We start from the raw sequence: 12,269 nt of genomic DNA, 5'->3' as shown, positions 1-12,269 counted from the left end.
GTTTTGGGAAATCTCTGGTGTATTGCTGGGAGACAGGGGCTATGCCTGCCAGCCTTTTCTCCCGACACCTTTCAGTGACCCTCAGGAAGCTCAGCAGGCCTACAATCATTACCCTTGCCAGGACCAGAGACAGGATTGAAATGGCCTTTGGCCTCCTGAAGGCACGCTTTCATTGCCTTCATGAGTTGAGGGTCAGCCCTTTTGTGACATCACTGTGGCCTGCGCTGTCCGCCACAATGTGGCCTGCCTGAGAAAGGAGAGGACCCCCAGAATTCTGTCAGAAATGGACTGGGATAAGCCAGCCATCTTCCCTGACGACGAGAGTGGTCGGCTGGTCAGGGACCAATATGTGTTAAATTATTTTAGTTAATGCAACATAAATTTAAGTTAAATATGTCCTGCATTGACAGAAAAGTTTGTTTTCTTTTAATCCAATTTAAATTGATAAAATATGTCTATACAAGTTTGCAAGGAGGCAACTGCATTTGTTAATTTGTCAATTTGTTGTATGGATTTGTTCTGCATTTATTTCAGTATACAGACATACGGGATGTATAGACATGTGTGTTCTATAAAATGCCTCGATAAAATGTTTTTCGGCTTCAAAAATCACTCTGACTTCATTTTTTAAAAGGACATGACGGTTCACCTGCTTTCATGTTACTCGTGTGTGTGCGTGCCTAACCCTGGCGGAGGGGGGGGGGGTTGCATTTGCGGTAACGTCCCGTTAAATTCTCGTAATGGGGGGGCCGGGGGGAAGGGAGAGTGTTGTTTGAGTTCGCGGTAACGTCCGCGAAATTCTCTTGATTTGGGGGGTGTGGGGTGCAGATCGCGCTAAAGTCCAACGCTAAATGTTAGAAATTATCAAAACATTGCAACATTATCTGAACCGTCAAACAATACCAATTTTAGAAATAATGCCAGTGAGTCTAGTTGAATGTGATAACAATGTGCAGTGTTGAGTGGAATAACGATTGGTTTCCGTTGGTGGTGACTGCTTACTCAAATACAGAGTGAGATTAAATAGATCCTAGAACTTAGCCTGGTCTGGAGCAGGTTCACTCCACAGAATAAACCTCCATGGTAACTTATACCATAACATGTTGCTCTTCCATCTATCCTACTTTTGTGCAACCGGCTCATGGCTAAGTTCATCCAGGATGACCACCATATCCCGGCTTAATCCCTTACCCTAGTTTTGTGCAACGGGCCCCAGGGTTTATATGCCACAGCAATGGCAGAGAGAATGCAGGTGTGTCTAATTGGGTGGAGACGTGCCTCAGCTGCATGCCAGCCGAGGGCACACTGAAACCAGCAGGCATGACTGACAGGTGTGTGTGACACGTGACAGCTTTTCTTTGACATTTTAGTAAGCTCTTGGGCTTGCTAGTTTCCTTTCCTTTTTTTCTACAAGCATTACAGACTTTTACTGATACATCTATCCTGGACCAAGAACATTTATGAAATTAAAGAATGCTATGCTTTATGTCACAACGGCTTCTGATAAAATGTTTGATCATTGATCATTGATCGTTACAAATAGGGGCCGGAATGTTGCAGCCGTTATTCGTACGCCGAGTGCATAACGTTAAATACATTTTTGCTTAGTATTAAAAATGTGAACATGTTTATTAGTCGGAACTGAACCCAATTATTACTATTATTATTATTATTATCATTATTATTATTATTGTCGTTGTTATTGTTACCAATATATTTTGTTGTTATATCGTTTTTTGTTTATGTCGGGAGGGCGTGTTGTGTTCGTCGGGTGACTATTTAGGTCAGGTGATTACGCAGCGAAGCCGTGTGGAAATACTAAATGTTTAGTTGGAAGCGGGGGTTAAAAACTGTTTTTTGACCACATCCGTGAAGCTTAAGTTGCTTATAATTTTGAAAGTGTTTTGGGCACAACTAATAAGAAGAAAATAAAACATGATTTTTCAAAGTCCGCCGACCTTGAAGCTTTTTTTGTTCGTGCGTAAAGCGAACCACTGTCGTCTTCTACACCATCAAAGCGAAAGCCGACACATGTTGCCAAAAAGCTCAGGAAGAGACTCTCAAATGTCAGAAGTCCAAGGAACCACAACAAGAAGTCAGTTCAGATATTTCAGCTACCGACTATGATGGAGATTCAAGTGAATCCACCATTATTCTGGAACAGTCACCTGTTAGTCCCAAAGGCATCCCAATAGATCTGTCACCTAGGACTAGCACCCCAACACAAAACCGGGACAGTGCTGAAGAATGTATGTATTGTATTAAATTTAATTTGTCAGTTTTAATTGTTAGTTTGGAAATCTCATGTCACCTTTCCATCATAACATTTCTGTAATGTCCAGAGCTTGTTCAGCTGACATCATGGACAGTCAGAAAATCCAAGCAAGACATTACAAGACCTTCCAAAAAATGTTCAAGTCCAAAAAGCCAAACAAAGCTGCAGTAATTCATTTGATAAACCTGGAATTTGAGTCTTGAAGACGCTTCATCGCCTCCATCCATCCATTTTCCATAACTGCTTCTTCATACCCTTGTTTCAGAGAATTGGATCATGTAAGTAATGTTGGCCCCACATAGTTCACATTTTCAGCTATTCCATGGGCTCATTTTAGAAAGACATAAACACACGTCTTACATATTATCAATTTTATTTTTTAGGTCACCAGAATGCACTTTTTCAGTATTCTATTTTTCTCCATCTTAATCTACTATTCAGGTGCTGGATGAGCTGCAGCGAATCGTCCAAACGACCAACTCCCACTACATATGAAAGATGCAGAGCAGATGGAAAAGATCCAGTTTTATGGAGTGATGAAAAAGTCCATGAATCCTCCTAAAACTTTGAATGGAGGTGAGGAAAAGAAAATCATATTATGCCGATTACACACAGAATATGATTTTTTTTGCGCCGACATTGTAGCAAACCCAGTTTTTGATTTGTACCTGCAGTTCATTGTTCCATCCACTAGATGAAAGCCTACACCTTTAACAAGTTATTTCTGAACGTATCGGTAAATGTTTGAGTTACATTTTGATAAAATGTTGATGTATAGATTTTAAAATTTAAGTGTCTTATAACTTGCCTTTCCATCTTGGTTTATTTATTGAAATGGTTTAGATTGTTCACTTGTTTTTTTCCTGGATTAAAATGGGGCAGTGGGACGGATTTGAATATCAGGGGAAAATTTATTCATGTCAGTAATTCAAAAGTTTTGGTGTCTTGATATAAGACAAGATCACCTATATTTGTTATGCTGTTTTAAGAATTTATGTTTTATTTTAACTACTTCTATGTTCACTATCAATCCCAGATTAAGGTGTAATTTCTTAAATTTAATTTAGTGAAGAGACTTCAATTCTAATTTTAAGTAACTTGTTACGGCCCGGCTCACTAACCGCAACAGAATTAGCTGAACGGAGGACGGAGTAGCATTGACAAGTGTGACTTTTATTTACAAAACCAAGGAATACAGGAAATTAAGCCATAAACAGAACAAAGCGCTCAAAATGGTGCCGGCAGAGAGAGAGCCAGTAGGCCAGCCCTCCTTTATAGCCTTGAGAGCCATGGCCTCAGGTGCTCCCGATTGGCGAGCTCCGCCCCTCACGTATCTGATAGGGAGGGAACAGAGGGAAACACACACACAGACACCGACAGACAGGCAACCCCAAAGGCCTCAGGGCCGTCACAAACTTAACCTTAAATTAGTGTTTTTCATTGCTTGTTTTAGAAGAATCTGGACTAATTTAAGATTTTATCTCTATTTTAAAGTGTTATTTTAGTGTTTTAGAGCCAAGAATTTTGGTCTTATTTTAAGAAATCTTGTCATGCAAAAAAAGCTTACCCCATTGGCAGATTTTTTTTGCTTGATATAGGAAAATTTGATTGAATATAAGAATATTATGCTTCTTTCTAGACTGGCTGTTTTTGCATTGCAAGTGTGGCGAGGGGAACTGGCGGAGGTGGGGACAATTCTTACAGTGTGTGTAAGGGAAAATGGGGGAGGATTGCCGGACAACGCCACCTGGGGAGTTGCACCCCAGGAAATAAACTACAATGACAATTCTTCGGGCTACACAGGTTCGTTACACTCTGGGATGTAAGAGGACAAGATGGACTTCCAAAAACAGCTTTATTTGACAATTTTAAAATACTCTTTTTTTTTTAAACACAGAAAACACTTTTTTAAAAGAACAATAAGACCAGGTTTCGCTGCCTGAGTGTCAAGAAATTAAGTATACCAAAAAGACTGTTAAAACATAAGAAACTAAGGGGACCAGGGCTGGACGTAGCCGAGCGGGCAGGCTAAACAAACCAAAGAAAACAGGGGAATAAACAAAACTAAGGGACTCACTGCAAACCAAAATTCACCTCGTGCTGTGCGAAATAAAGCAAAGTGAAGGGGAACCACCACCGACGCAGTCTGCCGCACGCTACGCCAACTCCTGTCCAAAGGAACAGAGAACAAAATTAATATAATACCTAGACACTCAGGCAGGCGTTTAGTTAAAACAAAGGCCGCTTTTTATTTAGCCTTCGCACACACGCACACACACACACACACACAGGACAGAACAGACTAAACAGAAGTTAACGAGCACGGGGAAACAAAATGTTAACTTAAAAAAAGAAATCAAACTATAACAAAATCGCTATTTAATAAATAACCAAAGTTTCCCCAAAATTTAACAACAAAACAAAGAAAAGAAACCAACCAAAGAAAAAATGTTTACACTAACAAAAGAAACAGACAAACCCAATTGTCTAAACCAAAATCAAACGACAATATCAGCGTTGTGGTGGTGACACCAACTGTTACCCGGCTCGACCAATGCGGCAATTAGTTGCGAGAATGTCGCCGCCGCAACAGAGGTATGAAGAAGCAGAGGAAGACGGAGCGACTGCACCCAGGCTGGGGGTTGAAACCAGCGTCCTTCCAACTCCCGTCTCGGGGCACCGGTATTCAGCTGCACAGCTGCGGCCAAACCGGGCACCAGAGGAGGAGAGGCTCAGACCACTGCGGCTTTTAACAGCTACAAGAAAGAGAGGACAACGTTGAGGCAGCGGCAACAAACTGGCAAGGTGTTATGTCGAGCAAGCTTACCCAAGCGGTGAACGCACACGGTCACGCACACACAGCACCACCTCCCGATGAACGGGCACCCGCCAGGGTTCCTCCTCCAGCCGCGCTTATGGCCCAGCCCGCTGCACAAAACAGTTCCCGCTTTGAACCCCACTATTCGCCATAAGCTTTTTTTTTTTGAAAACCTTCAGCTATGACTTCCTACCGTTACGATTGCTAGCCGAAAGGCTAAGAGCTGCAGAAAACAGAGTTCTCAACGTGGACACGCCAGGCGACAGAGTGCTGATTCCAGCCTGGCGTGTGTTTTTAAAACGACTAGTCTCACTCTGGCGCAGGTGTAATCAATGACTCTAACATTTCACTGCAGCGCAGGTGTGACTGATGACGCAAAGGTTGGGGGTTGACCCACCTGCCACATAAGCAGAGAGTATGCTTCCTGTGATGACGCAACAGACTTTAACATGGTGGCAGCGGAAGAGGTCTCGGTCTGAGTACGTTTTCCCTGGTCGGAAGAGAGTTGCCTGATGCTAGTTGTAGTCGCTAGCGTGAGACTGCCGTGTGGCGCCATGGAGGGACTGAAGCTGCCGCAGACGCTGTGTTTGAACTCCAGCAACCTTTCTAAAACGTGGAAGAATTGGACAAGTTCGACGAGTTTGCTCTGTATGTGGATCTGGCAATGGCCAAGGCTGATGATAAACCGAAGGTAAAACTGTTCAGCTATCTTATTGGCAAAAGTGGCGGAGAAATTTCAGATACCCTGATGGACGACACATCTAAGGATGCATGGAAAAAAGACACCAGGGCGCCAGTGAAAATATAGAGAGTTATGTCACCGAACTGAGACTGCTGGCAAAAACATGAAACTTTGGGACTTTGAGAGACTCACTCATCCGTGATTATGTGTGGTGGCAACAACACGATTATGAGTGAGAGACATTTGTGGGAGAAGTACGGCAAGGTGCTGAGAGACCTGACACACAAAGATAGTGAGTGGAAATGGACAACAGAGCATGTGGAGGCATACCTTAATTTTAAAGAGACGATAGTAAACGCTCCAGTACTGAAATATTATAACCCGGACGAGGAGCTGACGGTACAGTGTGACGCTTCAGACACAGGTTTGGGCGCAGCGTTCATTTAGAGAGGGAAGCCAGTCGCTTTTGCCAGCAGAGTATTGAGATAAATGGAGGGTCGCTACGCCCAAATAGAAAAAGAATTTTTTGCTATGGTTTTCAGCATGGAAAAATTCCACCAATACACATATGGTCACAAAGTCACTGTCTAAAGTGATCACAAGCCATTAGAAACCATAGTGCAAAAACCCCTACTGAGTGCACCAAAAGACTGCAGGGCATGATGCTGCGCATACAATGTGAAGATTTGCACTCATCGAAAAATCCAAGATGGTGGTGCGTGTAGATGCAGCGACCCAGCGGTCCTCTATAGTTAGCAGCTACACACTAAGAAGGACTTACACTGTGACAACACTGGACCTGCTGGACCCTGGAGGGGCTCCACTTGTTTCCAGAGAGGATACGCCGGCAAGAACGGACAGAGACAAGGTGACAGCGGTCCTGCGGAAGACGCCGGAAGCGGGGCAAATGAGCTGGCATCCGAGCTAGGCTAACCACTACGCCGCACAAACCAGAAGTCCCAAGCATTTTTTTCACCAACGTTCGCTCCCTAGTCAACAAGATGGAAGAGATGAAACTACGGGACGTCATCAACCGGATAGACAGCTGCATGATGGTAATAACGGAGACCTGGTTGCATGAAAACATCCCGGACCTAGCTGTGGAACTAGCTGGACGCACAATCTTCCGGGCAAACCACACATCAGACTCCGGTAAGAAGAGAGGGTGTGGGGATGGGGGGGGGTGGGTGTCTACGTTAACAACAGCGGGTGCACGGATACTGCCGTTATGGAGAGACACTGCTGTCCAGACCTGGAGTTATTATTGTTAAAATGCAGACCTTTTCACCGAAAAATCACTCAGGTGTTTGTAGCTGCTATGTACATCCGCCCACGAGCTCATGCTAACATAGCTATGAGTAGGCTGCATGACAGCTTCAGCAGGCAGCAGAACAAACACCCAGAGGGCTTTTTCATCGTTCTACAAGAATGTGGACATTAAAACCAGGAAGGGCAGAACATTAGACCAGGTCTACACCTGTATTCCTGGAGCCTACAAAGCACGCCCTTCCCCTCACCTCGGACACTCAGATCATCTTTCCCTGTCCCTTACACCAGCCTACAGCCCCTCCTCTGCAGGTCTAAGCCACAGTACAAGACCATGCAGTGCTGGAATGGGGAGGCCACACTGTCCCTGCAGGATTGCTTTGAGGACACCACATGGGAGCTCTTTGAGGAGCCAGACATTGAGCTCCACACCTCCTCCATGCTATCATACGTCAGTTTCTGTATGAACAATGTCACAACGAGGAAATTGGTGAAAACATTCCCCAATCAAAAACCCTGGTTCAACACCCACATCCAAGCGTTACTCCAGGCCAGGGACTCAGCACTAAGGTCAAGAGACAGGGAGGCCTACAGGAGGGCTCGAGCGGACCTGAACAGAGGGATCAAGGCTGCTGAAACAAAATGCAGAGAGCAGATAGAGGCCAAATTCAGGGAAAACCACCCCCGCTCCATGTGGAAAGGCATCCAGAACATCGCAGACTGAAGACAATGCCACTCCACTCTCTCCCACGACACTTCACTCCCGGACCAGCTCAACACCTCCTGCTCCAGCTTTGAAAAAGACAGCAGACAGGCAGAGGCTGACACCTTCGGAGGCTGCACAATAGAGGGGCTGTTTACTCGAATACGGGATTCACTTGAAACCACAAGTATATATGCGGTTCTGCCTCACGTTTAGACGAAGCCGGCGAGACCGAAACCACCCTTTTTTGAAAACGCTCCTCGGGGTGTATTTTTTTGAAAACACTGCCCGGCCGAATTTGTGTAAACCCCCAAAAACGATATTTTTTTGGAAACGCCGTCACACCTCTAAACCACACCGTCCGCCTTGCAACCTGAGCTGCCGTGACGGGCAGACGACCACTTGTATCAAGAACAACCACGTTGGGCAGCGGACTTGGTACCGCAGACAATAGTGAACAATAAGGCACGGTGCTCGTGGATCCATCGTGGATTGTGTGCAAAGTCAAAATAAACACAACGAAAGCTCCTGAGACATTCAACAAACACGCGGATCGGCAGCGCGACACTAGAAAATACTGCGACAACACTGATTTCTCTTGTAGTTACTGTTTTAAACTGTAAACATTGGTAAGTGGTCACTGATGTCATTGATTAATAGTCCACTTGTCGTATTATTTTCAAAATTGGTGAATGTATTGTCAATTATAGTGGCACAGTGATGCTCATTGGCATTTGTCGAGTCTTTATTTAACTTAACTTAACATAAAGTAAAGGCTGGAAGTGTGCTTTTTGTCTGATTGTGTTTTTGTTTTCTTTTGTTTGTTTGTTTGTTTTTGTTTATTTTTCTGTTTAGTATCATTATTTTGTTTGTGTTTATAAATATGTCTGTGTTTCTGTATATATCGGTATAAATAATAATTATAAATAAAACAGACTTGGGAATATTTGTGATTTTACTTCATTACTGGCAAGAGCATTTAAAGACAAATGTCTTCAGTCCTTTGAGCAGGACTGTTACAAGTCTAAAAGTTTGACCATAAAAGGAGACCGGATCGACATATTCTAACAGAAGCTCAAACACACCAGAAGTTTATTTTTATAAGGAAAACATTTTATTGTTTGGCGTTGATGGGCAAAACAAACTTTATGTAACAAATCTATTCAAGCAAAAGAAAAAACAAAGCATTACAAAAAGCTGGAGAACGTTGCATCTTGTGTGAAGTCTTGGACAGTTTGGCTCGTTGGCTACATGTACAAGTACCACCTCCACATACACAGTATGTGAAGTACCTGATGCAGTCGAGATCATTTGTATCGTGCAGGTGTGTTTGTTGCACAAGGATACCGAGTTGTGACTTTTACTCCTCTGAGGTTTTCCACCATCCAATCAGAGCTCATCCATCCATCCAACCCAAAACGACCTTTGACCTTCACAACTGAACTGAACGTCTTCTTCACAGCTCGTCGTGTCTTTTTGTCAGATCTTCCCCGTAATTGGTGGCTTGGCTGCCCACAAACATGTTCCAGTTGGCCAGAATCTCCTTCTGGGTGATCTTCTCATCCTGGTATCCAATCACGTCATCCAGATGGTGTTAGGGAGAGTGCGAGAGAGAGAGAGAGAGAGAGAGAGAGGGATCATTAACTCACAATTTACCTCAATTGTTTCCACACTGACACAATGTTTGATTTAAGAGAGAGAAGATCTGTGACTCAAAGAGTTTCTGCAAATTTGGGATATAGAAATAAAATTTGACGAATGGATGGATGGATGAATTGATGGACTGATTGATGGATGGATGAATTGATGGACTGATTGAATAATGGATGGATGGATGGATGGCTTGATTGATGGATTGATTGATGGATAGATGGTCTACCTTGTCAGTGTCGGTCTCAAGGATGAGGTGTTTGGCCTCGTTGTCTGCATGGTCAATCTCTCCAGGCAGCACCCAGTGAGCCACCTCAGCTGCGTCCAGGTAGCCGTCCTGGGGAAGTGGAACATATATATATATTTATATGTATGTATGTATGTGTATATATACATATGTACACACACACACACACACACACACACACACACACACACACACACACACACACACACACACACACACACACACACACACACACACACACACACACACACACACACACACACACGTTCATGTAAGCCACTTCCACCCCAATCCATCCCACCTCACAGGTGTGGCATATACACATACTGATTAGACAGCATGATTATTGCACAAGCGTGCCTTAGGCTGGCTTCAATAAAAGGCCACTCTGAAATGTGCAGTTTTATCACTTCGCACAATGCCTCAGGTGTCGCAAGTTTTGAGGGAGCGTGCAATTGGCATGCCGACTCCAGGAATGTCAGCCAGAGATGTTGTGCGTGAATTGAATGTTCATTTATCTTCCATACGCTGTCTCCACCAGCCCAGCATGTTCACCTCCAATATAATCTAGCTGACTAGCCACCTGGACAGCTGCTGAAACAATTGGTTTGCAAAACCAAAGAATTTCTGCACAAACTGTCAGAAACCATTCCAGGGAAGCTCATCTGCATGCTCGTTGTCCTCATCGGGGTCTCCACCTGACTGCAGTACGTCGTCGTAACTGACTTGAGTGGGCAAGTGCTCACATTCGATGCCGTCTGGCACATTGGAGAAATCTTCTCTTCACAGATGAATCCTGGTTTTCACTGTTCAGGGCAGATGGCATGCCAGCGTGTGTGGCATCGTGTGGGTGAGCGGTTTGCCGATGTCAACGATGTGGATCGAGTGGCCCGTGGTGGTGGGGGGGTTTTGGTATGGACAGGAGTATGTTATGGACAACGAACACAGGTGCATTTTATTGATGGCATTGTGAATGCACAGAGATACCTGGACGACATCTTGATACTGACTGGTTTTCTGACCCTCCAGAATTCCCCAATAAAGCAAAACTGAACTTGATATGCCACAAGTGTGAGGTGGGATGGATTATCTCAGATAATCTTTAATTTAAATCTCAGATTTCTGAGCAATTATTGAGAGAAATTGTTTTGTTTTGAGTATATAGAAAACGTTTGAGATCTTTGAGTTCAGCTCATGAAAAATGGGTGCAAAAACAAAAGTGGTGCATTTATATTTTTGTTCAGTGTACCTTGTTGGAATCTCTGAACTCTGAGAAGTGAGTCCTCTCTGTCTGGACCCAGTCTGGTTCGCTCTCACCCTCCTCTGGTGTAAACATGTCACCTGTTGTTGGCCACAATGATTGATGAGGTTAGAGGTGAAGAAAAGTTTGTTTGTTTGTTTTTTAAGTAAAAGGAAAGTAACTTACCAATGTATTCATTCAGGTTGACCTTGCCATCTCCATCCTTATCAATGTCTTCTACAGTTTCCTAGAAAAAGTAAAGTAAATAAATGTAGTTTTGATAGTAATGATAGCACGCTTTTCACATTGCAGTGCAGCCTGGACACAAAATCCTGATTAATCATAACTACAGGGCAAGTGTGTGTGTGTGTGTGTGTGTGTGTGTGTGTGTGTGTGTGTAATTTAAATTTTTACTCAACCCTAATCATTGTTATATACTGTATTTGCAAGAGAATTTTTGTGTGTGTGTTTGAAAATGTTTGGCTGTGTTAGAGAGATACAAACAAATGGAAACGATTGAGTTGTTTTGGGTTGTATTGTTAAGATCAGATAAGAAGATAAGAAAACGAAACACTTGTAGTTCTTGGACTCCTCTCGCATTACTCTGGATGTGCCGCAAGAGACTCTTCTCCCTTAAACAACCAGTTTTGAGCTGAATGAAATAAACAGTACACTTGCATGTGGGTCAATGTTGTTGGTAACTATAAATACATATATATTTACATATATATTTGGAGGGGTTCAAGGGTGCCTTTAATACCGTTCAAGTGGTGACACCATAAATCAGAGCGGCTCGACATTGCTGTACTATGGCTGGACCTAGCCAATACTTATGGCTCCACACCCCACAAGCTCGTGGAGGTGACACTGGAGAGGCACCATGTCTCAGACAACATCAAAGCCCTCATCATGGATTATTACAACAACTTTAATCTGAGGTTCACCTCCGGTACAGTTACATCTGAGCGGCACCGACTGGAGAAAAGAATCCTCACTGGATGTACCATTTCAGTGATGCTTTTTGCCTTGGCCATGAACATGCTGGTCAAAATCTGCCAAACCGGAGTGCAGAGGCCCCAAAACCAAGTCTGGAATCCGTCAGCCCCCCATTAAAGCGTTTATGGATGATCTGACAAAAACAACAGCATCAGTCCCAGGATACAGAGGGATCCTCCCGGGCTGGGAAGAGGCTAACCACCTGGGCTCGGATGTGTTTCAAGCCAGGTCTCTTTCCCTAAGGAGTGGGAAGGTGACAGACTGGTTCCACTTCTCCATAGGAAGCACCGGGATTCCATCAGTTACAGAGAAACCCGTGAAGGGCTTCGGAAATACCTTCGACTGCTCCCTAAGGGATGCCGCTTCCATCAGGGAAACCAATGAAGAGCTGG

At 43.9% G+C, this 12,269-nt stretch overlaps 1 protein-coding gene across 2 annotated transcripts in view; it reads right to left on the bottom strand.

Annotated features, from left to right (window-relative positions):
* Positions 1 to 8,835: 8,835 nt before the first annotated feature.
* rcn3 (reticulocalbin 3, EF-hand calcium binding domain) overlaps positions 8,836 to 12,269 on the bottom strand; it is a 107,161-nt gene continuing 103,727 nt past the window's right edge. For both annotated transcript variants that reach the window (XM_076032669.1, XM_076032670.1), the window contains exons 6-9: positions 11,068 to 11,128; positions 10,891 to 10,982; positions 9,624 to 9,731; positions 8,836 to 9,308 (exon numbers count right to left, since the gene is read on the bottom strand). In XM_076032669.1, the coding sequence (XP_075888784.1) occupies positions 9,201 to 9,308; positions 9,624 to 9,731; positions 10,891 to 10,982; positions 11,068 to 11,128 (369 nt within the window). In that variant the 3' untranslated portion in view covers positions 8,836 to 9,200. The remainder of the gene's footprint in view (positions 9,309 to 9,623; positions 9,732 to 10,890; positions 10,983 to 11,067; positions 11,129 to 12,269) is intronic.

The sequence above is a fragment of the Nelusetta ayraudi genome, unplaced genomic scaffold, assembly GCF_046127955.1.
Source record: "Nelusetta ayraudi isolate G7.1 ecotype Tasmania unplaced genomic scaffold, CSIRO-AGI_Nayr_v1 ptg000034l, whole genome shotgun sequence".
NCBI classification, from domain to species: Eukaryota; Metazoa; Chordata; class Actinopteri; order Tetraodontiformes; family Monacanthidae; genus Nelusetta; species Nelusetta ayraudi.
The sequence above is the reverse complement of the archived record's forward strand: the minus strand, read 5'-3'. Positions and strand labels throughout refer to the sequence as shown.